Source organism: Tauraco erythrolophus, chromosome 11 (assembly GCF_009769465.1).
Source record: "Tauraco erythrolophus isolate bTauEry1 chromosome 11, bTauEry1.pri, whole genome shotgun sequence".
In the NCBI taxonomy this organism is placed as follows: Eukaryota; Metazoa; Chordata; class Aves; order Musophagiformes; family Musophagidae; genus Tauraco; species Tauraco erythrolophus.
Window position 1 is genome coordinate 12,624,265 of NC_141475.1, and position 26,642 is coordinate 12,650,906.

General features: G+C 37.5%; 1 protein-coding gene across 1 annotated transcript; it reads left to right on the forward strand.

Moving 5' to 3' along the window:
- The first annotated feature begins 13 nt into the window (after positions 1 to 13).
- Positions 14 to 24,347, forward strand: GRK7 (G protein-coupled receptor kinase 7). Its single transcript, XM_009985788.2, has 4 exons — positions 14 to 3,855; positions 4,578 to 5,015; positions 18,428 to 18,699; positions 23,718 to 24,347. The coding sequence occupies exons 1-4, from the start codon at positions 3,253 to 3,255 to the stop codon at positions 24,058 to 24,060; spliced, it is 1,656 nt and encodes a 551-aa protein (XP_009984090.2). The 5' UTR covers positions 14 to 3,252; the 3' UTR covers positions 24,061 to 24,347.
- Positions 24,348 to 26,642: the final 2,295 nt, after the last annotated feature.

Below are 26,642 nucleotides of genomic sequence, written 5' to 3' on the forward strand. Positions count from 1 at the left end.
AAATTATCAGAGTTTACTGTGGTTTTGTTTAATATTTGTAATTTTGTTTTTAAAATGTTTTGAATTTTTTAAATATAGGTTTTGTCTCATTACACACTGAGATAAAAAAATCCTCTGTGTCACTGTTACATTGTACGTCATTGGTTTTTACTATCCCAGATTATGTCTGTTTTAAAATTGAAAACAAATATAAAGTAGGTTGACAGTTGTAAATGGGATGCCTGTAGTACGTTGTGGAGTTTTTAATCTTAGTTTTTCTGTTTATGTAAGAGGATTCTTCCTGAAATTAGCACGAAAGAAAATCTGGTTGGGTGTGGAAATAATTTTTAGCTGTAGAAGTTAAACTTTATCTTGTCTACTACCTGTTTTCTCTGCCAGAATTTTGTTTCAGAGTCCATCCTTTAAGCTCTTTTAATTCCATCTAGTCCCATCAGAGGATTTCTTCCTTTATTTTGCCTTGATTTATAGGTGAATATGGAAAGTACCGAAGTAGTTTTCACCTTGCTTTCAATTCATGTCACATGCATGACCAGAGTAGCTGGGAATTATAATTGTAGAAGAGTTTTCCAAAGTGTCGGCTCAAACAGATGTTAACACAGATGAGGTATTAGGAAAGTTAGTGTTGAAATTAAAGCAGCTGATGTTTGTGTATGTATCTTATTTGTGTATTATAAGTATCTTGTTGATCAGTAATTAGAGGTTCACCTGCAATATAAGGTACTGAATTTTAAGTCCTGCATATTTCCTCTGTGATTTAGAGATTAGCTAAAGTCCTAGTCTTTCTGTGAGCTTTGCATCGGAGAAATTTTCTTCTGTTCCAAGTCATACCTTGATATTCCATTAGCATAGTTCTTAATAAGTATCCATTTTTAGTCCTGAATTTGTTCACCTCTTGTACATGCAAAGTAAACCAGTTTTGCTTCTCACTCAAACCTACTGTTTTATGAGTAGGTAACACTAATTTAGATAGCCATTGTCAACTAATAGATTAATGCTCATCTACTTCTTTCTACTGTTTAGTAAATGTGGGCAGATTTGCATAATTCAGTAAATCTAACTAGATTCTTCTCTTCAAAGTGACTGACTTAATTAATATGTGTCCAAAAATCATATTGTTTCACTTTTCTTTTTATGAAGTTTTGTTCTTTTAGAGAAAGCTTATGTTCTGTAGAAATCAAGAAATATTCTAAGAGCAGAATGATTTTTGGAGCTGTGAATGTGTCCATCTTATACAGATAGTGTAAACGTTAGGTATTTTCTTGATTTGCTTAGACATGAATATGTCAAAAGCTGGTGTAAGCTTGAGTTCACCCTGAAGTCCCTAACTACCAGCCATTTGTACTGCTACTCTAAGATTGAGCTGTGGTGACATTCTTGCTAAATGTAAAAAAGACTCTGCTTGATTTTAGGGCCTGAAATTAAAGCTTTTATTACCTCCTCTCTTGCTTTTCTGTACCCAGGATGTTATAGGAATATGTTGCTGTGGGGACCGTTTTCAGGAAAGCCACCAGCAGAATTCTACATTTCTTCTTTTGACTTTTTTGAATTTTGCTTACTCTGCTGGCTGCATTATTTAGCCCTTTATGTAGCCTTCTCCTGCCCCGTGCTTGCGCTCACCTGGCAGAATTAGTGATTCCTGTACAAGCAAGGCTTTCAAATAGTCTGCTTTAGAGTGCATTGCGTTCCCATGCGCACATAGCAGTTTGTGATGGATGGCCTTCTCAGTCACAGCTAGAAAAACACTCACACCTCTGATGTAATTTTGTAGAGCATAAGCATGAGTTATATGTAAGATAGAGTCAATGCAGGCAGGATTAAGCATGTAAAAACAAAATACTACATAGTAGTAGAGTGACAAAAAGCAGCCAGGAAGGGCTTAGTGCTTACTATTGGGAGTCTGAGAGGTGCCTGTTGTTACTCCTAATGTTTAGCATTTGTGGATCAACTCTTCAGCTCGCTCTAAGAGTGAAAGAAGAAAAAAGGAAACTTGACCTTGGCCTCAAGAGTACAGCCTTCACCCCATTGGTACTGGAAGAATCATGGAACTGCTTTTCCTGGTCCCATAATACCTTCTTCATATTTAAAGTTTTAGCAGCCAAATCGCATGACCCCACAGCAGAAGGGGGTTAGCCTAGTAAGTTGCACACATGTTTTTTTATTCTTTTGGTGAAAAAAAAGTGGAGCGCAGACTTCCTGGTAGGCAGGCAGTGAGTGAAGTCAGGTGGAATTTGCCTTCACTTGATTATAATCAGCTTTGTCCCTTTGCTGATGCCACCTCAGCCGTACGCTGTTGCCACCTTCTCATCCTGCCACTTACTGTCCTAAAGCTCAGCAGGGAAAATAAACTGAGACCACAATAACATATGGAAGTGTCTTGGCAAGATTTGGCTGGTCGTTTGAAGTGTTTTTCCTTTTCCTGTGGGTAGCAGATGAAGTCAGAACTGTATGTTGTTTTCTATAAAGGGATCATTATTTTTAGACCAGCAGCAGGTCTTAGCCTCTGCATGTAATCCGCTCAGATAGAGCCACATGAGGCATCAAGGTTTGCATGAAGGGCCTGTGGAGCTCAGAGTCATTGATGTTGGGCATAACTTGAGTTTTGGAAGTGTGGATGCTCAAAGCACTGCATTGTGTTGTAATTTAAAGCTCAATGACTCATGTTTGTATCCACTTCTGTTTCAGGCGTGGCAGATTGGTGATAAAAGCTTTTTATAAAACCAGATCCCAACTTAATGCAATTCTTAATACATTGGTGTTCTCTGTGTCGAACGAGGGAGATACAAGGCTGTCCTATTAACTGTGGCCAGAGTGCAGCTGAGTTTGGAGTGTGCATGTGTTACAGACAGGAATCTGCATGTTCTCAACAGCCAGGGACAGTGCATACAGAGGGGGTCTTGGTGCATGAAAAAGTTATCAGGGCCCATTCTGAACACCACCCGCTGAACTGAGTGCGTTCGCTGCCAGTGACAAGGTTTGCCCAGGATGTCATCCTCAGCTATACATAGCAAACTCAAAGCTCCTTACAGAGAAACCTCTTACCAGTCACTTTCCACAAATGGTACATATACCTAAAGGTACTTAGTGAAAATCCTTCAGAGGTATTTAATGCAAAAGCAGTTAGTCTCTCTGGTGTTTTTCAGAAGCCCACACACACCGCTAGCAGGGAGAAGTGCAGGGCAGCTACAGCACAGCACTTGGGCCAGCTACTCATTTTGTCTTGACTAGGCTCTGCCGCCTCAAGAGCTCTCCAAAATGTGTGACATGGGGGGGCTTGACAACCTAATTGCCAACACAGCCTATCTGCAGGCAAGGAAGAGCGGAGATGGAGACACCAAGGAGATGCAAAAGAGACGTAAGAGCCTCTCACTGCCCAAGATTGATCAATGTGCGGAGGCCAGACAGTCCATTGTTGCTGATTATGACAGCATCTGCGAGCAGCAGCCTATTGGCAAAAAATTCTTCAGAGACTTCTTAGAGACAGTGCCAGAATATTTGGTAGCTAAGGACTTCCTGGATGAGGTGTCAAACTGGGAGTTGGCGGAGGACAATGTCAAGAGCAGTACCATGGAGAATATGATCACAAATTTTCTTAAGGCAGGCTCCAAAAACTATCTGGCTTTCATGAGCTCTGACTTGGCCAGCAAATGCGAGGCAGCTACTGAGAAAGACTACGAGAATGTCATGCAGCTGGCCAAGGAGGAAACCAAACTCTTTCTTAAAGACAGGCCCTTCCAGGACTTCCAGACCAGCCCCTTCTATGACAAATTCCTCCAATGGAAAGTTTTTGAGAAGCAGCCGGTAACTGACAAATACTTCTATGAGTTCCGAGTGCTGGGCAAAGGTGGCTTCGGAGAGGTAAGAGCTGTATTTCTAAGGATGTGGGTCATCCCTCCCTTTTGAAGACCAGCAGGTGGGTTTTAAAAGAGGAAGTTGGCAATGGATTAAGGTTTTGCAAAAACTTCAGATTGTTCGTTTCCCAGAAATTAGGCTGGGTTTGTTATCTATACTGTGATAAAGGCTCCAGATGCCTGATAGTGAAGAGCTGTTGTGAAATTTTTATGTTCTGTGTCTATGTTATTAAAAAAGCAGACTTCTTTATGAAGAAGTCCATATAGTTAATTATTAGGCTGCTCCTTGGCACTGTTCTAGCTTGTGCTAGCTCACACGCTCTCTGACAATTCCTAGGTGCAGTTTAGGGAACAGCACAGATCAGGATCTTTTCCCAAAACACAATATGAATAAGGCTACCTTTTTTGAAATGGAAGAGAGTTTAGCTATACAGATGCAAGCTGTATGTGCTACTTATTCTCAGGGTCAGAGAATGGGTCCTTGTTAATTTTATTTGCTAATACGTGTCTGCTAATAGTGTCAAGAACTTTGTGTAAGGTCCACCATATACTGGTCTGCAACAGAACAGATTTTACGCTTGTTTTTCCTTTATTTTGTCTGCTAATGTACTCTGCCGTGGAAGTTAGCATCAGCAGCTGCTAGTAGGCATCTGTGACTCCCCAGTTCCTGGCTATTACTGCCCTTCAAAGTTCCTTCATTACCTTTCCTCGTGCATCTCGCTTCTCTAGGTTTGTGCCATCCAGGTGAAAAATACTGGCAAGATGTACGCCTGCAAGAAACTGGATAAGAAAAGATTGAAAAAGAAAGGTGGAGAGAAGATGGCGCTACTGGAGAAAGAGATCCTGGAGAAGGTCAATAGCCCTTTCATAGTCACGCTAGCTTATGCCTATGAGAGCAAAAGCCATCTGTGTCTTGTCATGAGCCTCATGAATGGAGGGGATCTGAAGTATCACATCTACAATGTGGGAAAAAGGGGTTTGGAAATAAACAGAGTCATCTATTACTCAGCTCAGATCACCTGTGGGATTCTGCATCTCCATTCCATCAAGATTGTCTACCGGGACATGAAACCAGAAAATGTCCTCCTGGATGATAATGGTAATTGCAGACTGTCTGATCTTGGATTGGCAGTGCAAGTCAAAGAGGGAAAAAGCATCACTCAGAGGGTGAGTATGAAATCATTGAACATGGGCAGTGGGAAGGGAAGTTGTTCTATTTTTAATGCATTATGAGTTCAAGACTTAATTGCCTGGGATTTGTTCTCTGCTAAAGACCTTACGTGGTCATTTCATTCTAAGAGACAGGTGGTAAGAAGATTTGATTAATTAACTCTCTAGATGCTATATGTAGTAAAAGAACTTCTTTTACACAGAAACAGAGAATTGAATTGACCTGTTGTTTCTCATAAGATACACTCTTGAACCAATTATTTTTAAAGAGGCTAACACAAATGCCTTGTGCCTTGGGCAATAGTATATAGTCAGGGATTTACCCAATTAATTGTTTGTGTAATGAGCAGCAGTCAAAGATATGATCACTTCTGTATTCAGTTTTTGCTCCTAGAAGAATGCAATTTCTTCCAGACTACTCTTAAGTGATGCTACTGATTGCATCGCAGGTGTTCATGGTGTTGCACAATAAACCATTGCCGAACTTCCTCCCTCCACAAATTAATTCCTCAGACAGTTAGCAGACTTGATGAGAGTTTGCAAATGTACAGTCCTGTACAATGTATGTGTAGGAAGAAAGAGATGGATGACCAACTGTTTTTTACTGCGTGAAAGACTTCCTTAAAGACTTCCTTGTCTTTAAGGAAGAGTTTGGTTTCCTCCTTGGCCAGCTGCATGACATTCTCGTAGTCTACTTCTACTGCGTGAAGTAGACTCTGCTGCACTTCAGGTGTGTGCCTATGGTCGTCCCAAACTAACCCAGGTTTGTAATAGTGTCATGAGGTTTACACAAGAAAGACGTATTCGTGTAGCTTAACTATGAAAAAAGCATATTTCTCCCATAGTGTCTGGGACCTAAAGATGTGGATAATGAGTGAATGTGTCTGAAATACACTAAAAATACGAAGAAATGGAAGCAGTGTTACAAACTGGTCTAACTACCTTATGTTAAACTCCTTGAGTCTTTCAAGTTGCTTTGTAGAAATTCTGTAGAAGAGAGAAGACCTGCTAGTAACCTTTTTTTGCATCATGCTTGAGTACACACATCTTTTGACGTTATTACTAAATACGTAGTTTCAAGGATATTTTCCTGGTAATTTGAAAAATTTGTACATGACTGGTTTTAGTTCTCAATGAAAGAAAATATGGAAACTGATGTATTTCTAGATAGAAAATAATTTTTAAATGAGACTGCATTGTGTGTTAGGTATGAAAATACCGTTTCTGTGAAAGCTAAGGCAGGTTTTTAAATAGAATTTATGTCAAATGGGAATATTGTTTTGTTTGTGAAGATGGCATTTTGATCAGTGAAACCAAGGCTATAACCTTACTGTGTTTTGCAAGTTATGGGTGCATGCAGTTGTTATGATCAGAAAAAAAACATTTTGTCCAAGCATTTCGCTTTCGCAGAAGCGAAAAAAACCCAAAACACACCACAAAATGAGACTGTATTTAGAAATGTATAACCACTTCTGTTGGTATTAGGGTAGAGTCTCAAAGTAGTAGTGGACAAGGCGGTTGTTCCTCCTTGCTTTCTGTAACAAAGTCATCAGGTTATTACAGTGACTTTTCTTCTCTTGTTGTTCACTGGTTTTAGAACCACTATTCACCGTTACATGGGTGCTTTTATTAGAGCAAAACCTGCAATTAATAATGTACTATACAATTGTAGAGTGTTATAAGGAATTTCTGTTAAAGGCAGTTTTATTCATGCAGGAAATTGAAATAGGAGAAGGAAGAAATTTTTTTTCTTTCATTTTCTATATCATAACTATGAGGGAGTTAAATGAATAACAATTCCTAGTATTATATTGGATTTCTATAAACCAAGCCTATTGGAGTTTTGAAAGCTGCTACTAAAAAACATTCTATAAGAGCTAGATATTACTGTTATTTATGGTAATGTCATACACATGAAGACTTAAAAACACCTTTATAAAATCAGTTGCATTAAGCTTCACTATGTACCTCTGTAATAAAATGTAAGTGATGCTGTTGAAATAATTTTTGTTCACTAATCACAATTACATTGTGACTTAAAATTGGCAGAAAGTTTATATCATTGCATGCTTTTTGAGGATCATTACCAAATTGTTACCACTTGAAAAAAATCTTGGGAGAAGATTTTTGTATAGTTTGGGTTTTTTCACCCAAAAAGATACACGGCTCCAAGACAGATTTATTAAATTAAATTTAATCAGTTGCACCATTTTTGTGGACACAGTTTCATAAGGGCAATTTTATAAGCTAAAGCAGAAAATATATTCCTCCAGGCCGAGTCTGTATGGTACTGTATATCCGAGTGAAGTGCCTAATGTAAAGCTGTTTCTAGATTTTGGATGATGATCTGAACTGACGATTTAAGGCTTACAATTTTCATTCACTAATTATAGGGAATGCACTACTGATCTATAACATAGAACCTTTTAATTTTAATTTATTTATCCATTTGTAAGTAATCTTTCTGGTTCGATGGATGTTGTAATACATTGAGCGTCATTCAAATCTCTCTCAGCAATTTAGCACTCAGGAAGAAAAATCTAATCTTTTCTTCATCTCTGTAGTTCTTCAGGTCTTAAGTCAATCTTCCTTGTGAGTAAGCAAAATAAAATAGAAAACTCTTCTGTACCTTTTATATATGAGGAGGAGCCAAGTAAACAAATGTGGAGTAGACATCTGATCTCAGACGCTTTCTTAAGAAATGCTATTCTTCATGTGTTTTACTGTAACTATGCTGGTATTAAAATGTTTCTTAACACATCATAGACAGTGAAACAAAGCAACAGTTTTCTGCCTTTTTTTCTGTCTCTTGTGATGACTTTCATCCTTCCTTATACAGGGTTGAATAGTATATAATATATGGATTTATCTGTGTATTTATTTCATTAGAAATTGCAGAAAAAACGAGTATTTCAATACATTCTGAAAGTTTTGTACACCTCTCATGGGTGTACAAGCCATTGAAGAGAATTTGTTCTGCTCTCAAAGCATCAAAAAGAATTCCTAGCCTCTCATGTATAAATAAATGCACATCACCCATACCTCGGCTGGAGGGTCCATAAATCCCTTTTGTAAATCTTGTTAGGTGATTAGGTTATCACATGGCACAAGTGATAGGCTAGTAAATGAGTTCCTGTTTTAAACATTTTCCAAGTTTTCAGTGAAACTCTAATGTTTATGTGCTGTTTACCAGCCAAAGATTTTTCTTTGTGGGTGGAAAGGTTTTTTGAATTTTTGATGGGTGACTTTAATGTGGTCTTCTTACAAAGTAATGTGTGTTTATGCTGCATATAGAGCATTGTGCAGCTGATGATCTAATACTTACGTAATTAAAGAAGTAGCCTTGGTACCCTTTAAGTATTGTCGTTCCTTTTACTCTTTTTGAGAAATATTTGTGTTCTCTATATGAATTGTCTGTAACTATTATAAATAAAAATACTTTCAGAAACAACTGAAAGAAAGAGTTGGATACTCAGCCTTAGTTTTCTTCCTTTCTTTTCAGTTGCTAAAGCAGCAGCTAGAAACATCTGGCTTTCCATGTGAATGTTATTTTGAACACATATAGGCATGTGTAAGTAATTGGTACAATAATAATTACAGAGTTTAGAAAACTTGAATTTCACTAAGATGTGCTGATTTGTATTTGTGAAGTGCTAGCTGGCTGTGTAGAATGGAGAGATCACAAAAAAAATAAATAAAATACACCAGTCTGAACAATAACAGTGAAGTAAATAGAAGGCAATTGAAACCTACTTGCAAGGCATTTCTTCTTTATGAAACAAACATGGATTATATGGGATCTTCTTGTGATATGTACATACACCTGAGCAATCTGTCTAGAAATGTGTATATGCACACTTACTCAGGAAGAGTTCTTGCTGACATCACTGGAAACAGAAATAAACTCTTTGCCAGTGATAATAGAATTATTCAGGACTTTAGGAAATATTGTTATGACTTTTCGTACAACTGTGCCTGTAGCATCTGTTCTGAAGTGTTAATCATACCGTGCATAAACTAGTTTGTATCTTAAAATTACGCCTTTATAAATGTTTATATTCTCTTTGTCTTAGATAATTGAAATAGGCAACAAGGAGAAACTGAGAGCCTGCATAGATGGCTTTTGCATAGGCAGAATGTTTTGTCTAGCTATGTACTCACTCGACTGCTTCTGCAACTATTCTTTTTGCATGTAACGGAAATGAGGAGCCCCCATCCCAAGCTTCTTCACTTGAACAGTGTGACCTGCCATCTTTTTTCTTCAAGTCTCTGCAACTTTTTCTCATACAACTCAAAATTCACTTCTTGTATGTGAGTCAAATGCTCCTGCCCTTATCCCAAAGAGTAATACTACTTAATTTTCTGAGAATGGTTGTGAGAAAAGTGAACATCTTTTTCTGTTTAGTACCCTCATATCCTCCGTATATCGAAACGTAGAGGACTTAATTCCATTTTTCAAGAAGTCAGTGCATATTTGCTGTTTATTTCGGGAAGAACTTTCTGCACTCTGTGGATATGGCTTTTGTGCAAAGCAACTGTTGCATGTAAAATATGAAGTACTTTTGTGCAGGTGCATGTGAGCCAGTTATTATTGACATAGTAACTGTGAAAAATAAAACAAGACAAACATATTTTTGTAATATTTATAAAAATGCAGTCATATCTTCAGAGGTTTCAGGCGTCTTCACAGTTTTCCTGTGCTATGTTTTATATATTTGAAGGACATCATAATATTTTCATAGGAAAAACATGTTTTGGTTAAAATCTTACTCAAAATGTCCTTTTGCCCTCCTGTATGTTTGTTTATTGTAAGATTCTATTTCTTAGGAAAACAGAAGGAAATCTATTTAGATGTTCCTGAAACTTGCAGTTTAATTTCAAGGCAATTGAGAAGTGGGAGGAGGGTTTAGACTTGTGAAATAAAAAATAACTCAGCAAGCTATTTTACAGTCAACCTTTGGTCATTATCACATGGTATTCTTATTGGATAAGATTCTGTAAAAATTTATTTCTCCTTTTCACTTTGAAAAATGACAGCCCTTAATTTGCTTAGGATTAGAGTGACTTGCTGCTATTTTACAGTTTCAAAGCCACCATTCTGCACATGCATTTTGAAGTATGACATGTACAATTGATTATATCTTACGGGCAGAACTTCGTTCTTAAAAATTTTGATAATCATAGTTGTTATGAAGTGCATCATCATGACGGGTATTTAGATTTTTTTAATTTCTGAAACATCTACTTTATAGAATGCAACCTTATCCACTATGAACGCCATGATGATGAGAGTGAAGGGAGCAAAAATGATTTTGTGGGATCATTCTGCCTCCTGCAGTTTTGGAGATGGCAGAAAGGATGCTGTAGTCATCTAAAATTATGACAATGCATTGAGTCTCATGAAATGCTTTTCCTACATGGGGCGTGCCCCCCATGAGAGACATTCTTCTGTCTGGGGAAAGACATTGGAGCCCTTTAAGACATAGCATCAGCTCTCTCTGCATGACTTTTAACCCTGTTCTTTGTTCAGTTTAATCTGACAGTTAATAAATGTTACAGCATGCTCTATAAAAAAGCAAGAAGTTAGATTCCTTATCAAGTTCCTAGAGCTGGTAGAAAGCTTAATTAAGCTCTTTGAACATGAAAAATGCTATGTAAGTGCTAAATACTACTGTTTAGTTCCTTTGTCTCTTGAGCCTCATTATTTATTTTATTGGTAAGTCATCTAGTTCGCCACTTGTTGGTTCAACATTGTCAAAGACATTTTTATTTTATTGGGTAAGAAATGCAACATTTGGCTGACAATGTAATTCTTCGAACTATTGATTTGACAGCATTGACCAGAAGCAGTATTGCAGGAACTATAGTCTATGGGGTGGTGATGAGTGTAGTACTTCTTTTCATATTGGACGACGTGTGACGTTCCACTTGCTGTGATGAGTAGTTTCAGCTAACAAACATATAATGACTTTTTTATGAAGACAAAATAAAATCCTGAAATTACAGACACAAGCAACTGAAAACTGTGGGCTTGGTTTTGTTTGTTGTTCAAGTTTAAAATCTGGTAGTTGAAAAGTAGCGGGTTCAAAATACCTGAAGGTGGTTCTTGACACAATGTGTAGTTAAGCAAAAGATCTCATAGGGTCTAAGAATTTATCTAGGTTCAGGGGAAGAATGGGCAATTGATGGAAGACAATTTCATTTAGAGAAACCATTTCTGTCTCTGGAAACCCTTGAACTGAAAACAGGTGTAGTCTAGGAACGTGTTAGAGAAGCATCAGTGTACACACCAGGTTCTTACAGTCTTGCCTATGTATCTGGGTTTTGGTCAATTCACAGACTGTAAACTGGCCGTATGGGCCTTTGGTCTGATGCAGCCAGTACCCATCTTCCTAGATTTCCATGTAAAAGAATTGTACCTCCAACATTAGTCATAATCCTGAAAGATAAGTTGGATGAAATCCTGTGGATTTCAGGGATAGACAGTAACCATTCAGGCCTCATTGTCAATCACACTGCTTAACCTACAGGGACTTGGAGGGCCAGTACCCTTCTCAGGGCACTTTGCAGTCCTGGTCCCTCAGTCACGCTGGCACTGAATGCAGAATTTCTCTTTGACGTCCCCTTTTTGAGAAAGCCGCCTACGCATTGTGCTATGATACTGCATTTGCAGTCATTATGAAGAGCTTAATAAAATATGTACAGAGCTACAAAGAGGGATAATTTTCTCCCTTATTAATATTGTTTATGGAATATTCAATGGTCATTAATTAATCAAACCATAAACATATCTGAAATGAAGTATTGTTATTCCCACATTATAGATAGGAAATGATCAGGAGAAATATAAAGGGAAATTAAAGGGAAAATCATGTCACAGGAAGACTAAAGAACTCTGATAATTCTTGAATTCTTACTGTGTGGTTATGAGTCTGTACCAAGTGTTCTGCTTCTCCTGTGTGCTCCATCCCTATAATGTCTGATTGCTTCACCGTCTATGAACGCATATTTCTGCTGATGACATTTCACCAAGGGAGGGATGTTAGCAGGTTCTATCCCCAATGGGGATCCGAGGCAAAGATCGTGATTGACATGTGATCATACAGGAGGGAAGTGGGGAGATTCCCTAAAATCCAAAGTTAAAATTGGTGCCTAGAGGGTGAATCTAAACTGAAAAACGTGCTGTAACTGTGTCTATTTCTCTTCCCAAGTGTGAGCACAGAGGCAGCCTGCCCTTATTGTCACAGAAGTGGCTTTCTCTTTCACTTATGCAACTTCCTTGATTTCAGTGACTACTGATGTCCAGGCTTGAAAGAATAAAAACCAATTATGGATTTTTTTACTACTCTAGTGATTTTCAAACCAGAGGCAATTTTGTTTCCTTTTTTTTTTTTTTCTGATATAGCAGAAATTTGGTTTGTCCCTTTTGTGCTTTTATCTGTGTGGGTTTTTTTTTTAAGGCAGACAGCTTTCCCTGTTAAAATTATGTCCTTATGTGAAAATGTAAAAAATCTTTTGTCTTGTATTTTGTGTAAGCATGTGGGATTCAGTAGCTCCTAAGCTCCTATACAGTCTCATTATCTTTTCCTGGTAGTCTGGACAGTGTGTTCTTCTGAATCAGTAGCCCATCAATTTATGATGGGCTGTCTCATCATAAGGTCCTTCCCTTTGCTAAGCATTAACAATATGCCAAAATCTTTTTCTGTGAGACTTTTCAAGGCCTTTTGTCCTAATTTGATTTGATTTTATCTTCTTTTAAAAGGCAGTTACTTATTCATTTGATCAACTGGCTTCATGTTACTTTATGAACACACGGTGCGAAAGTGTGGAGGAACTACAATTCTGTTTGACTCATTTAAATTACGCTTCGTTCCTCCTCATAGTCACTCCTGGGAGAATAATGAACATTCTAAAGTGAGTGACAGAGGCAGATCTGTCTGTTCTTCAGTTGTTCTTCTCTACATCTAGGGCCTATTAGCTGTGTGCAGAGAAGAGATTTCTGTGGTCTGTGCCTGCATTCCTACAGGGTCTATTAAGGCCATTGCTGAAGGAGCAGAGGAACAGCTGGGCAAGAGAACAAAGCAGGCAGTGGCACCCCTTGGAGGAAGGAAGGACCGAGCCCCAGGAAACAGCTGATAGAGCTAAACTCAGCTTGTTTTTTTACCTCCGTTCAACAGTTCTTGTGCCATGGCAAACAAAAGACCGACGTTCTGATTTGCTTTACTGTTTGGTTTGTGATACCAATTGAGTTTGTTTTGCAGAGATCTGTGGGAAAAGGTAGAGAGATCTAAATCCTGTTTCTCCTCATTTGCCTGTTTCTGTGCTGATGAAAGAAACAGAACTCTGGAGTTTTCTCCCCTGCATCTGCTAGAAGCTGGGATAATGGCAGTGTTCAAGGGACTTCCCCTTCTCAGGACAGCAACCAAGCACAGCTTGGGGTTGTGGTCTGCCAGGTACCCATTGACTGTACTGGGAACTGAGTGCACTTAGTGCTTCTCAGGATCGCATCTTGTATTATTAAAATATTATAATTATGTGGCCTTTTAAAAATTTATGCAGGATCACATTTAACAAAAGAAACATTTGTATACTTTCAGATGAGTCATTCCTACTATGCCCTGTCCAACCATACTCAAAGCAACAATTCCACTTAACAGAACTTCTTCACTAATGTATCCAAGGATGACATTTGGTCATTACTTTTTAGAGGATTATCGAAAAATTGTATTTTGGGTTGTTCTCAAGATACAGAAATAAAGGGAAAAGTAGATCTTTTACCCCTTTTCAAAAATAAATAAATGAAAATTTAATTGACTGAAATGTAATTACTGTTTTTATATTTGACAGCATGTGCAAGTACAGCATCCTGCTCATCATCACAAAAGACAGTCTGAGATGGAGAGCAAGCAAAAAATAGCTAGTGTTGCACTGACTGCACTTCAAAAAGTTGTGTGCCTCTGCAATGGCACATGATTTCTGCCTTCTTTAAGAAATTTGAGGTAGTATAACATTGTTTGACTCCTTTGTGATATGTTTTTTTTTTTTATTGTGTCCCATTAGATGCTTCCATGTCAGTGAAGGGGTAATTCCATCTGTTTATGTGTCTCTAAGATCACTTGCACAGTCAACACATGTTCAAACGGTTCCTGGTCTTATCAGGAATCCTACAGGAAAGAAGAAAATAATCTTCTTGGTCTTAGTCTCAGTTGAAACCCAGTGCACGTCCTGGTAGTGTAGAGTTGACAACAAAGGAATTCAACTTTCTGAGTGTGGGTTGTTTTTGTTTTGTTTTGTTTTTTTCCTTGTTTCCATTAGAAGAGTGAAATTTATCCCTGTAAAATAAGATCTAGTAAGAAAAAGTGTTTTTCAGTTAATATATAACTTCGGAATTTACTTGTAAATTGTTTTGAGTGAAAATGACTTCAAAATCATACAAATCTATTGATCTTTTTGTGTGATAGACATACTAGTATCTCATACTTAGAGGTATCCGTTCTGAGGCATAGTCAGATAATTCTAACTGGATTAAATATTCAATACCAGCCCATGGAAAATAGACCCCTTCTCAAATGATGCATTTATCTTTTTTGTGATATCTTTTAATCCTTTGCTTTCTGTCCTTTTTTCCTTTTTACATTTGAATATAACTTACAGTATATTTATTTACTCCTGGGCCTGCTGATACTATCTTAACTCATTACTTTGATTCACATTTACTTTGGGAATCAGTGGGTACATTTTCTACCTAATACACTGTTGGTTTTTTTTGTACTCAAATCCCACTACTACTAGTGAGACTGGTGCAGTGTAAAAACTCCCTTCGCTACGTTTCTGGTTAAATACCTGCTTAAATAAACCTCTGCTGAATCATTGAGGCTTCTTTTCATGTTGGCACAGGATCCCTCTTCGTTGAAAGATGATCTGAGTTTTGACATCTTGTTCTCCATAATGATTAGTGCAGAGGTGTTAGGTATTAGCTTTCCTCTAATGCTATCTACTTCCCAAAGACAGAATCAAATCTTTATTTGAAAAATGTATGTTCTTCCAGTTCTGGGGCTGAATAATTCCTTTTTTTGTGCTCCCTAATACAGCAAGTGCTTATGGCTTTATTGTCTTTTTTCTCAAATGATCATCTTTTTTTCCTAGATGATTTTGCCAAAGCTCCGCATATGTAGAAATGGGTGGGAAAGATTAAGATCTAAGCTCTCTTCTTCCTTTCTTCGAATTCCCGTTTTGATAAAGATTGCAGAGTTTTATGTATTTCTTCTCCCTGCTTGTTTATGTGTTTCTTGCCCTTAAACATCATTGCTGACTACTTGTAAAATGTGTTTGTTTCTGCTATAAAATGGTGTTGTTTAAGTGAGTTTTGAATCTCAGGGCTTATGATGATAGGTTTAGATTCCTGCTTCTTAACCTGTTTCTTCATTATGAATTGTAGGAAGGCTTCAGGATTGGGAGAGATTTGTTTTAAGATTAGGTTCAAGTTTTGATGAAATTGAGCATTCATAAAGTTCTGAATTGGAATGTTTGACATATCAGGGGAACAATATATGTTTCTAGACTTCTCTCAGATTGAGCTGGATCAGCTCAATAACAGCCCAAAAGATTTCGGTGTTACTAATTTAGATTTTTAGGTTAAATTTTGTTCACACTAACCCCATCCTCAGGCTTTTACATCAGTCTGAAGGGAAGCTGTTGTTGGTCTATTTTCTATTAAACTGTGGTTATGCAGTCTTTTTGGTCTGTGGTTATGATCTTGCTTTCTGTGTTCTTGAAAAACATAAGTACTATGTCAAAACATGGTGTTCTGTATGATGTGACTTGCTGAAGGTTATGTGGAAAATACCCATGGAAGAGACTGAAGTTATTGGCAACTATTTCTTCTGAAAAAGCAACTACAGAAGAAAGAACGAGGGTGGTGAGACTTTGGAATAGACTGCCCAGAGAAGTTGTGGATGCCCCCTCCCTGGAGGTGTTCAAGGCCAGGTTGGACGGAGCCTTGAGTGGCCTGATTTAGTTGAGAGGCGTCCCTGCCCATGACAGGGAGGTTGGCTTAGATGATCTCTAAGGTCCCTTCCAGCCTATGCCATTCTATGACTCTATGAAAGAAAACAAGTGTAAGGAAAGAGAGGCAGTCTGAAAGGAGCTGCCTTGAAACACGTTTATGATTACAGAATTCTGACTTTTCCATGTCAGACTTATCCAGTTCCTGGATGGTGATGCTAAATTGCAGCAAAGTAATGTCTTATGAGAAAGACCATACTGTGCTGTCAGGGCACGTTTTCATGACGATATAAGTCATCAGCTCTTCAAGGCATTAGTGCCCCAGCTTAATCTCAGTAAAAATAAGAATGTTTATTGCTTCCCAGAAGGAAGAAAAAAAAAACAAAGACAAAAAATATTCCAGAGGCCTATTTAGTGTCTGTGTTCACTAACCCGCAATGAGCTGTGCATGCATCCTTTTGTACCAAACGTTCTCTACTCCATTCAGCCCCTCCTCTGCCTTCCAGGGTTCGTGATATTCTGAGGCCAGATGGATCTGGGTTTTGTGGTCCATATTTGAGCACTTGTCCCTGATTCCTAATGGAGCAGTAATCGTATATAAAAATGTAATACTGTTAGGGTATCTCTCAGTGTTAACTTTTACTTATAGAAATTCAGTGCAAACAGTACAAATTACCTGTGGAATGATGTCAGCTGCTGCAATGCCCATACAGCTCCTGTATGCTTTTGTGGTTTTAGTGAGAGGGGAAACAGTTTGCTTTTAACCTTTTCTTTTGCTTTCAAACTGGCCTGTCTTTTTGTTCTTATCTCGTTTCTGTTTTTCAACCAAACGGAGGATTTCACTCTATATCCCTAAAAGTATAAAAAAAATACAAAGAAGGAAAACAAACTGGGTTTAGGTTTATGTTGTAAATGATGGTAACATGTTCCCTCTTGCTCATGTTGTTTACAGTAAAGTATATGCCATAATGTGTAGTGGAATGAGCTAAAGATTATAGGGAGATTGACTCAGAAATACTGTGCCTAAAGCTGCAAAAATTAGAGGAGTTACCTGAATCCCATAAAATAAAATTAATCTATTGAGCTGTGCTTTTTACAAATATAATTTGCCCAAATGAACTCTAATTTTAGTTACCCTTTTCTAACTCTCTTTTGCTTTGGAGAAAAACTCAGCCACTACTTGCTTTCCGGTAGCAGTAATGATGACCATCTTGAATAACCTTCAGTGAGATTTTGCACAAATGTAATTTTTCATTTTGAATGGTAATACTATTAATTCATCAGTCCCAGTATTTAAAAAAGATATAAAAGAGTTTGAAGCAACTTCTGACATAGTTATCACTGTTAGTTGAATCTGGTAAATACAGAAAATAAGACATAGCATCAGCTGTGGCAGGAAATATTGGGTCAGCTGAGGGAATGCTGTTTCAGTTGAAATCTTACGTCCTCAGTTGTGTAACAGTGCAGCAGAAAGTGTGGAGAGAGGCTGACCTCCTCTCTTCCGTCCCAGGTGAATTGACTCCCTAGAGAGAGAGGCAGCAGAAGCTATTTTGAACACTGTGCAATCTGTGAATATGCCAGGCCTGGTCTGGTCTGGTCTGGTCTGGGAGCAAAGCAGGCAGGTTCCCCTCTCAAAGAACGATCACGTCTTCTCTTGGAGAAGGGTCCATTGGTGCTGTATATAGTAGTCGTCTTTATTCAGAGAGCTTTTTTTAGTTAGGAAATACGAACTTGTTCTTTCGCCTGAATGCATGTAGTTTACTAATTATAATTTTCATAGGTTTACTTTCTTACAATGGCTTTAAGAGTTTTTCTTGGCCCTTGATGGTAGTATTTCCTTCCAGAAACCAATAGAGTGTGCAGGTGAGAACTGCATCATGCAGCTCAGCTACCGGCTTGATGTGGATTTTCTCATTGGCAGCAGACCCCTGTGTTGGACCGGTTATAACCACTGAACAGGGAGGGAATGGGTGATTATTTTTCTGATTTTTGTCTTTTTTTGATCTTTTCAAATTGATTGCTAGTTGTGTTTACAAGACAAAGCTACAGCAGTGAATTCAACAGGAAAAAAATTAATAGGGAAGAAGAGAGCAAGATAAACATTAATTTAAAAAGAAGCCATCTTTAGGCAGAAATTGCACAGGCATTTCCCCTTTGAAGAGCATGTTTAAGACATTTTTCCATATGCTAAGATGTTTAAAGACAGAAATAGTCCCTGTGCTAAAACAGAGTTATACTTTAGAGTTTCTAGATCAAAAAAAAGTATCAATTATACAGAGTTTCTAGATATAAAAGATAGAAATTGTATTACTAATATTTTTGAATAATTATAAGACTAGTATGTTTAATTATATGCATTTCATTATTGACTCTGTATAGTATATCTCTCTGTGTGTTTGCAATAGGCTGGGACAAATGGTTATATGGCTCCAGAAATCCTGAAGGAAGAAAATTACAGCTATCCTGTGGACTGGTTTGCTATGGGATGTAGTATTTATGAGATGATTGCTGGGCGAACACCATTTAAGGATTACAAAGAAAAGGTCGATAAGGATGAGGTTAAAAGAAGAACTCTGGAAGATGAGGTGAAATTTGAACATGCCGACTTTACAGAGGAAGCAAAAGATATTTGCCGACTGTTTTTGGCCAAGAAAACAGAGAATCGTTTAGGAAGCAGGTATGCCTTACTTCTCAAACTCAGTAAAAGCCAAATTGAAGCAGCAAGCAATATTACTCTTTTACATATTACACAAAATGAAGTAGGATCTTGACTTTCTACATAGTACTGAATTTTCCCTTTCACCTCTAGGAAAAGAGAGGTGGAAGGTTTTGAAGACAATATGGAGATAAGGAATTTTGTTGCAATAGCGTGATTGTCCATCCTCACCCTAGACTACTCATAGGAGTTCCCCTCTTTTGTAGAGTTAGACTGTGTATAGTTCTGGGAGAAGGGAGCAGCCCATTTCTGTTGCATTTTCTTTCCTAAAGGTAAACGATATTCAACTAGATACCTGCATCTATGCTGCCGCGGACTGAATGCAGAATCGTAGGCTGTATCACTTACTGGAATGATGTGGGCAAAAATCCAAATCTGCAATGTGGATTCTCTTCCCTGCAGATATCTAACTTGCAAGGCTGCATCATTGGCTTCTTACTGAAGAGACCTTAAACCCTCTGCTTTACTCAAGTGCCTTAAAAAAATTTTGTAGACGTTCTGGTTTTCTAACTCATCCCAGAGAGAAAAGGGAGGAAAGAAATATTTAGCACAAATTCTTACAAAGCAAAACATTTTTGGGGACTTCAGAGGTGGCTTTGGGTTGATGAAGACTGATGGATCTGTCCCTGACTTAGCAATTTCAAGTAGCTGTTCAATAAGAAGGAAATTGGAAAGACAAGCATTGTAGTATTTAACTTGTGTTATCTCTGATCCCTCTGACGTGTGTGGTTGTGTGTGTGTGTGTATATATATATATAAATAATTAGTGCATCTCTAATAAGACAGATTGGGGATCTACATTTGCAACATAGAAAAAATAAATATAATAAAAATATAAAAAAAGAATAGGAAACTGATAGTACCTGTCTTTAGAATACACCGTGATTTGAATCACCTCTGAATACAAACGTATCTATTAGGTGCTTTTCCAGTCCAAAGGTGAAATAGACGCAGGGGCTTAACGAAAACGCACACAATCTTCTAAATTTATATTTCATAACTATGTGGAATAGTTTTGCAGAATGTTAGTCACACATTTGCCTGTAAGAATTAACTTTAGTGAAAGGTAGTATATCATTAATATACATATTCCTACTATTCCAGTACTAAATGAAGAGAACTACTCTCTGTGCCTGATGAGTTTTCCTGACGACTCTGCAAGGCTACATATTTTCAACAGCATATATAGTATGTTTGATAGAAAATCTGTATTATTTTTAATATGCTTAAAGAGCTTATTTTAAAAATAAATTTAATACAAAAGCACTTAGAGTATTCTACCTTAAAAATCAGCATGCTTTCCAGACATTTAGGATTACAGCATTTTGTGAAGTAAACAAAATTCAGAGTAGGGGAAAACAAAATTTAGACGTTCCGAGTGACTTGGTGAAGTTCATTCAGGAAGTCTGAAGCAAAACCAGCAACAGACTACTCAGTTACTGTAACCACATTCCCTTTGCCAAGGGAATAACTTACAATCATTCTGTCTGCTTACTGTTGGGAGAAATGTAAGTAGAAAGGTAATTGCACAGATTATTTTTAATTTTCTGCTATTTAAGATATTGTTACTCTTATGTGCTGTACTTAGAGAAGAAAAACGATGGGATGTATACCATGCCTGGGCATGATACAGGATAAAAGCCTGCATGTACCGTTTAAACAGGGTGATACTATTCAGGACAGCTCATCCTTATGTAAAGATTAGTACTGTAATTCTGCTAAGGACAACAAGACCTTGAGTTATCTACATTAAGTGCCTGTTGCATAAGTTAAAGCTGCTCAAGGACAGCTTTGCTTTGTACACCTGACCTTTTAAAATACTCCACGCTTTTATTGAAGACTCGGTGTCACTGGCTAACTCAAGAAGCATGTAACCTTTTTTCTCCACTCAAGTTTTTTGGGATTGTCATCTCAAGTCCTGAATCTGCCAAGTGTTGTGACGGGTTTTTTTTTTTTGTGTGTGTGGGTTTTTTTTGTATTTATTTAAGGGAGGAATACAAAATTGACAGAGTTTAGATGAGTTCATTTGCTCTTTCTATTTAAGTTACATAAACATTCAGTTCACACAGGAAAAGCTCAAGGTCATCCCCAGTGAGCTGGTGGATGCCTCAGTTGGTTCCAGTAGATGGCGATCCTGTAGCTTTATGTTCTAAAACTTTTTATCGTTTTGGTGGTGTCAGAAAATACATCAGGAGGAGAAACACTGCATCAGTCCATTCTGGAGCCTTCACCGGCTTCTAGTCCTTTGGGTCTATGTTACAGAAAGGAAAAGCAAAATAAAGTGAATTTTTTATGAGTGCATCTGTCCAGTAGGATTGTCAGCAGTACTAGCCCACTGGCGTCCCAGGGCTCAAGTTAATTTGAACAGCAACTCTAACGCACTTTAAGCTTACAGTGAACGTAAATAAATCACATCAGGGTTGAGGGCTGCTCAAGTACTTGGTTGTCACTAACTAGTTAAGTTAGGAGGTAATTTTGCAAGACTGTGTGTACAGAGGTCATTATCCCTGTTGGCTTAATCTTTACATTCATAATTGTGTTCATATGACTCTCTTGGGTTGAAAATGTCATTTTTTCATTGTCCAGCGTGCCCGGATGGCAGCATCTGTCATTCTTGAGGCTGTGATTTAGCATCCTGGTCATGGTGGTGTACAGTGGTTAGTGGCTGCTGGTGACACGTTCAGAAGAACCAGGCAGCAGAGACACAAAATGACAGTTTTCCAAAAAGGAAGCTGAGAAGGGCAGCTGGTAGTTATGTCTCAGCTGTGTCTGGCTAGCACTAAGGCAGGCTAGAAGAATGGCAGGACAGCATATGAGGAACTGGCAGTAGTGGCAAGCTGGCCGAGCTCTTCTGCATACACAGTATAAGGTCTTAAAGAATGAAGATTTTCTGTAGCCTGTCGTGGTTTAGCCTGGCCGGCAACTAAGCACCATGGAGCTGCTCGCTCACCCTCCTCCACCCCCTGGGGAATGGGGAAGAGAATTAAAGAGGAAAAGGGAAGGAGACTCATGGGTTCAGATAAGAACAATTTAATAATAATACAAAATTAAAAGTGATAATGATAAAATAATAACAAATGAATATATATAAAATGATAATAATATATACAAACAAGTGATGCACAGTATAATTGCTCACCACCCAGTGACCAACATCTATCCTGACCTGGCAAGAGATCCCAAAACAGATAAGTCCTGAAACCACAGTCACAAACAAGTGAGACACCAGAAAAGAGAGCAAGAGAGAGAACTCCAAGAGATCGAGAGAGTCCCACAGAAGAGAAAATCCCAACTTCCCCGTCAACCATCATCTATATACTGGGCATGACATTGCATGATGTGGAATACTTCATTAGCCGATTTGGCCCTCAATCCTAAATCTAAGTTCAAATCATAAGAGGAGTTGTGGACCCTTTGTACGGGCCATGCTCCCTCACAGCCTGTTGTGCTCCTGCGCACTGACAAAACACGTGAAGCTGAAAAGTCTTTGATGTCTCAGTGCCAACTCTAAACATCTGCGTGCCAGCAACACTCTTCTCGTAGCGAATCCCAGACTAAATCCAAAACACAGAGCTCTTCTAGCTGCTAAAAAGAGAAACTAATGCCGTCCCAGCCGAAACCAGTACAAGTCACACAAATCTACTACTTCTATATGGTGCTTCTACACATTTACAAAAATAAAAAGACTTCCCAAAGGTTTCAGTGAGTTTTTGTTTGTAGAACTTTGTGCAGAAATACACAAGGGCTTACACTTTGCTAAGTATATGATTTTGTAAAGAAGTGGGGGAGAGGGGAAGCAACATGTTAGCAACTACCATTGTCTGAGGCCAAAAACCAGACAAATTTGGTTTTCCTATGTTACCATTTTCAAGACCAGTGCATCCATAAGTACATAAAAAAAAGAATATATAGGTGTAGAAAATACAGTGGTCCTGTCTGTTCCTCCTTTCACTAGAATTCAAAACTCAAACTTTACGTGCCATAGAGACGCAGTTCAAAGCTGTGGTCCTTGATAATGCTTTAACGAGCACGCGTTTGAGGCTCAGATTATTCTTATCATCAGAATATCCTACAAGTCTCTCTATGGGTCTACAGTGAAACAATTCACTGTTTCTTTTACAGCAAATGTTCTCCCTGAAGTCTGCAGTTGTTTTTTGTAAGATGTACTTAAAATATTTATTTACAATGGTTTTAGCCCTTTCTGGATTTTAATGTTGGGTTTTAACAATATTAATAAAAGATTGTGTTTGTGACAGTGACACATGTACTTTTGCTAATGTCATAGTTCGTACATCTTTGTTTAAAATCTTTGTTCAGTTATAAGAGTAGTTAATTTGAATGAACAGACTCACTAAAACTGGGAGTGTTTATTACAGTAACATAACTGAATTTTATGATGTAAATGCATAGCTGCTTTGAATTCAGATAAAACCAGAAATGTTATTTGTCACCAGTTTCCTATTCAGACTGCCGTTCCTCACAGGAAGTTCCTAGGTGTATTAACCCAATGTACCCCAGTCTAGAGTTTAATAGATATTCGTACCCTAGTTAATTTAGACCCAACTGTTTGACTTTCATTGTTGGACAGTAAATCAAATACTCACCCTCCCCATCCTGCTATATCTTTCTCTTAAAAGTTCTCTTTAAAGTGTGTCTTTGGATGTGGGTATCTGTGTGCTGCCAGAAGCAGCACTGCAACTCTTGGATGGCACCTGGCCCAGACTAATTTATGCGGAGAGGTAGAGTAATGAATAATGGGATCAGGATGTTTTCTGCTTCTCAGCTTTGCTTATATTGTGCAATGCAGCGTTCTTTGGTTATGAAAAAAGGAATTGCACTGCATGATCTCTCTCTCTCTCTCTCCTTCTCTCTCTCTCTCCCCTCCCTTACTTTAAAATATGTATACAACACAGAGACACACCTGTATCTATCTGAGAGCAAAACATCATACCGATTAACAAACTTTTGCTTTATTGCAGAAATGAAGATGATGACCCAAGAAAACATAGTTTCTTCAAAACAATAAATTTCCACAGGCTAGAGGCAAACCTTATTGACCCTCCATTTGTGCCAGATCCGTCAGTTGTCTATGCCAAAGATGTTGCAGACATTGCTGACTTCTCTGAAATACGAGGAATTGAGTTTGATGACAAAGATAAGAAGTTCTTCAAAAAGTTTGCAACAGGTGCTATCCCTATAGCCTGGCAGGAAGAAATTATTGAAACGGGACTGTTTGAAGAGCTGAATGATCCTAACAGAGTAGATTCCGGGGGTTATGCAAACGGAGGTGAAGCTAAGTCAGGAGTTTGTTTGTTGTTGTAAATATCACATCATTAACAAAAAGAGTAGAAACCACCTCAGAACTTTCCATATTCTGACGCTGTTTCAGAAACTCAGTGCATCTCTTTAAGAAGAACCAATCAGTATAATATGGCGTTGACAGGCTATGTAGGGCCACCAGCTGTATAGACTCTATTATTTTCTTTTACTCTAACAAGAGAGATAATATTTTTGTTTTATTGGAGATTTATCAAGATGAAGAACTTTATTTCTCTAAGAAACTTAGAATGATAGAAATTCTGAAATACAAAAAGCAATAATAGGGTGAAGAGGCAACATCTTTTGAAAATGACTGACAACTGTTTTGAATACAATGATTTGTTGGTTTTCTTTCTATTTTCTTGTTATTTCTACTAACATTTCCTCTTTGTTCTACAGTTTTCAGGAAAGATTTTTTAATTTTCGAGTAATATTCTCAGTTAGACTGTGGAGCTCATATACCATGTCAAACTTGGAATCTTACTGGTTAGCCGGTTTGTCTGTTGTTTTCTTAATTTCTGTTAGTTTTTGGATGGTTTGGTTGTAATATGTTCAAGTTGTCTTAACATGTAAAAGCAGGCTCTACATATCACTAGGAAATAGGACCGACAGGATCAAACTCTTTTCAAAGTTGATTTTAACAGAGTGAAGATAAGATTGCACCAATTTAATTGAATAAAGCATTTATTTATTATTATTAAGTGTATTCTTTTAAATGATAGTACCACATCCAAAGAAAATGTATTTACATGTAAATACACATTCTTTTGACAATCAGTTTTAAAGTTTTGTCAGGTTTCCTGATAAGTTTTCTATATTTTGGTGATAAACTAAGCTACAAATAAACTAAAGCAATTTGTAACTGGCTTTTTACAAGACGTTTATTTCAGTGCAATACAAATTTTAATTCAGTAGTTGCAAAATGCAATACACTAGTAAGTGCTGTAATGGTGGAAAGGTTATGTGTGCAAGTTGACAATATCTTCAAATGTTGTTTAATTCTTATGCAAATTTTGATGTGTTTTATTTTTCAATTTTATGACAACCTAAATTGAATTAATTGGAAACATTTCTGCGAATACTTGGTACTGCTGAAGTGTATTACTCATGAGATGCATCCTGCTGATTTGCTATGGTAAGAAAATAGCTGGTATTTGTTTGCAAAAACTTTTAAAACTGATTTTGCATGCTGCTTACTGTCATCTGTCTACCCATAATTTCCATTGACTTAAGACTAAGTTGAAACTGTCCTTGGAGTACTGGAGGCTGCTAATACCCTGTTTCCTATTTTATGTAAAGCAAATCTACTGAACTCAAAGACTTCTTTTTTATAGATACTGGGATCGAACTCACAGATCTGTTTTAAAAAAGGAAAAGCAATAGATATGAATCTCCTATAGTCAGGTCTATCTTGTGCAACACATGACTTTAATATATATTTATAATCTAATAGCTCATCCCAAACATTGCAGTAATAAAAAACTCCTTCATTTTAAATGCTTTAAGTGATTTAGTCACAGCTAAGTAATACATTGGTAGTACATTGTGTTTTTCTAAGTAGAAAGAGAATTGTTCCTTTTTTTCCTTTTAAATTTGCTTTTCCAGTGCTTTATGTACTTAATTTTCAAGTGAAAATCATGATCAGAATAGTGTTACTTAGGATTAGTAGATCATGCTTTTCATGAATTATAAGCATGTAATTGTCTGCCTCTTGAGGGGGGACTCTCTGTCAATAGTTTAAAACAATGTAAGCTGGATTCTGATTTGGGCTTTTAATTGAGAAGGATGATCCTGAAAGATTGTGAAAAGCAGAGGAGGTTGAGAGGAGAGAGAGTCATGTGGTTTTATCATGGGTTTAGGAGAGTTGCTGATGTCCAGTGATTTTATTTCTCATTGCTCCCATCTGTAGAAAGTTCTCACAGGCTAGTATTAGGCTAATATATTTAAGAAACCCAGACAGAAAACTTTATTATATATACATTTAAAAAACCTAAACCCACAAAAACCCACAAACACCCACCACCACCACCTTATTACAGCTAGGAGAGACCTGTTGGTGCTAGTGGCATCAAACTTTTGTCCTGAGTTAGTACACGTTAAATCCATAGAAATGCCATTTCACAAATCCTCCAGAGCCGTAAGCAGTACTCTGAAATGGCTAGTGCATAGCTAATTTTTCAGTATCTACGTGTTCCCATATGGAAAGACATTATGTAGAGACAGAACCAGAATTTAATGTTATGTTAGAATCATATCTCCTATGATACCAGCTGTGGCAAGTCTGGGTTTTTCAAAATGTATTGCAGGACTGAGATCTGTGAATTCAGGAGATCATAGGTGCATAACATTAGGTTATTTAGTTTTAGAAACGTTACAGTGTCAATAAATCCCAGCAGGATGTGTATCAGTGAGATATTGTAATGTTAAGTGTTCCATGAATCATTCAAAGCAGCACATCAGAAGTCCAATAATGCACAGTTTGGCACAGTGTATGACAGAGAAGAATGTGTTAGTTTGAAATGATTCATTTTAATTTTCTAACATTCTGTATTTCAGAACATGGACAGCTTCTGTTTGCACTAAGA

What these genes read in the sequence shown, in the direction of transcription:
- GRK7 (XM_009985788.2), top strand. Translation starts at nt 3,253, where the DNA reads ATGTGTGACATGGGGGGGCTTGACAACCTAATTGCCAACACAGCCTAT. An exon ending in GCAAAGGTGGCTTCGGAGAG is followed by an intron (nt 3,856 to 4,577) that starts GTAAGAGCTGTA and finishes TCGCTTCTCTAG; the next exon opens with GTTTGTGCCATCCAGGTGAA. An exon ending in GAGAATCGTTTAGGAAGCAG is followed by an intron (nt 18,700 to 23,717) that starts GTATGCCTTACT and finishes GCTTTATTGCAG; the next exon opens with AAATGAAGATGATGACCCAA.